The sequence below is a fragment of the Phytophthora infestans genome, genomic scaffold (genome assembly GCF_000142945.1).
Source record: "Phytophthora infestans T30-4 supercont1.4 genomic scaffold, whole genome shotgun sequence".
NCBI lineage: Eukaryota > Oomycota > Peronosporomycetes > Peronosporales > Peronosporaceae > Phytophthora > Phytophthora infestans.
Window position 1 is genome coordinate 2,004,707 of NW_003303755.1, and position 2,189 is coordinate 2,006,895.

The window sequence follows — 2,189 nt, forward strand, 5'->3', positions numbered from 1 at the left end:
TCTTCCCACTCAGAGCCTTGGTTACCTTGCTCTTGGATGCGATGAACTCGAGATTCAGCAACTCGTTCTCCAGTTCGTGCTTGGATGGCAGCGTCGCATCAGTCCGTAGCATTCGTAGAGCGTTCAGCAGCAGCTCGTTCTGAACGTCTTCAAATGATTGTCCCGTGGCATACAACCAGTAGGCGAACTTGCGCTTGAAGGCACCGCTCTTATTGCCGTAGCTGTTCCCACTCGAAAGTCTGGGCTCCTTGAGCTCCGTCCCCACAAGTGATTGCTCCGCCTTGGTAGTCCCTGTCGCCTCATTTCCCCTCTGTAGAGGTGTCGCCGTCTGCGAGTGTACGCCTGGACACTTGCGCTCGAAGTGTGCACGAACGCGCTCGACCTTGGCGACGCCGTAGCGGTGGATGAGCGCCCCGCAGCGGTTGCACACCACTCGCTTGTCCTCGAAGACGGTAGTGAAGTCCCACACTGGGTCTCGTTTGCGCCCAGCTCCTCGGCGTTTCTTGGTCGGTGGCTCGAGCACGGCGGGCGCGGGCGAAGATGCGGGTAGGCCCGATTCGTCAGCCACGGTGAACTGCCCAACGCTAGTGCTGGGTGGCTGCGTCTCGCTTGCCATTGGGTTTTCTCTCGACGAAGGGGGAATAAGCTGGTGTGTTTTATCGAATTACACCTGAGTATGTGGGCTCTGATTGGCTTTTATTCGCTGATCTCCAAAATTTGTGGCACAATTCTGAGGATTGGTTATGGCGATGACAGACACGTTGGTAGCGCGGCTAAAAGCAGATCTAAAGCGCTCGCTGCGCAAGCATGTGGGAGATGCGGTGAATGACGTTTGCAATGCGTTTATAGATGAGCTAAAGCCCGCCTACCATCCGCCTTCAGTACCGTTGTCGACACCCGTTGGAGCGCTGAGGAATGAAGTGGACTACGATTGCTGCCGACAGTTGGTGAAGTATATCGTCCGGAATATGGATACCTCGCCGGAATTTGCGCAGCAAATGGACTGCGTGATCCTCGCGTACCAAAGCAATGCCTCGGTGGATATACTGAACTCGGTCGTAAGCCAGAATATGTGGGTGAGACGGAAGTTCGTACAAACTAGTGGTGGCGAACAAGAACCACTCAAACCTCCTAGAGCAGCAATAGATTCACACAAAGGATTGGAAGATAAATCTCTTAAATCTACCGTCGATCGGAATGGAGTGAGCGAGTCTTCTGCTTCGAGTTTGGCGAGCGGGAAGGTGATGAGTACTTTCAGAGGTGACAGCACCAAAGTAAACCCCGTAAAGAGACGCAAGGGTGCTCTTGCGAACGCACAGATCGGAGAACCTTGTCGTGCTAAACATACAGCTGCGCTGAAGGACAGCACACAAGCTGTTAAGGCGAAGACTCCGACGCATCAACGTGGGTTCCCAACAATGCCAACAGCGCACCAAAAAACTACACCGGTAAAACGGCTGTCTGCGCATGTGGGCTCTTCGGAAGGCGTAGACGACTCCATCAATAAACGATCCGTATCTAGAGCTTCGTTGCCTGTGGCTTGTAAACCAGCTAGGGCTCAAGCTGATACTGCGGAGACATGCCCCCATAGTTCTTCAATTTTGGAAGGAAGAGCTTCAATCTCAGATACATCAGCTTCATCAAACTCTCATACACGCAACAGCACAACTTCACGACCTCGGGAATGGGGAAAGAGAAAACGCTTGGTGACAAGAAAGCGACCAAAAGTAGCCGCAATGCCTTCGAAGCGAGCGGGTCGAGCACCCTGGAAACAATCGTTTGAATGTTCGGATCAAAGCTCCACAGAATCAGATAACAGTGAAAAGCCTGTCAGAACTCTCGGCCAAGCAGACCACGTTATAGTGATCAGTGGAGCAGAGAAGAAGAGCGGGAATACTGTAACTATGTTGTCGAAAAATGCTACTGCTAATGATGGGCTGGTAATTGCGGAGAAGACTATGAAAAACGCTATGGGGGCAGCAACGTCGTCAATTGGCTTACAACTGCGTCAAGTGGAGCGCGATTTGGAGGCCGGAGACGAAGTTTGGGGAATGAATGTGGCAAAAGCGAAATTCCAAGCGATGCTGGATGTTATAGTTGCCGAAGATTCTCAATCTACAATACTAAGTGAGACAGAGACAGATGAAAATAGCCAGGTGCTCAGTGAGGACCCCTTTGCCGATTTATGC

The 2,189-nt window shown here is 52.0% G+C and overlaps 1 protein-coding gene across 1 annotated transcript; it reads left to right on the forward strand.

Moving 5' to 3' along the window:
* Nucleotides 1-968: 968 nt before the first annotated feature.
* Nucleotides 969-1,783, forward strand: PITG_03507 (uncharacterized protein; the record flags this gene model as incomplete). Its single annotated transcript, XM_002906529.1, has 2 exons — nucleotides 969-1,076; nucleotides 1,592-1,783. The coding sequence occupies 2 exons, from the start codon at nucleotides 969-971 to the stop codon at nucleotides 1,781-1,783; spliced, it is 300 nt and encodes a 99-aa protein (XP_002906575.1).
* Nucleotides 1,784-2,189: the final 406 nt, after the last annotated feature.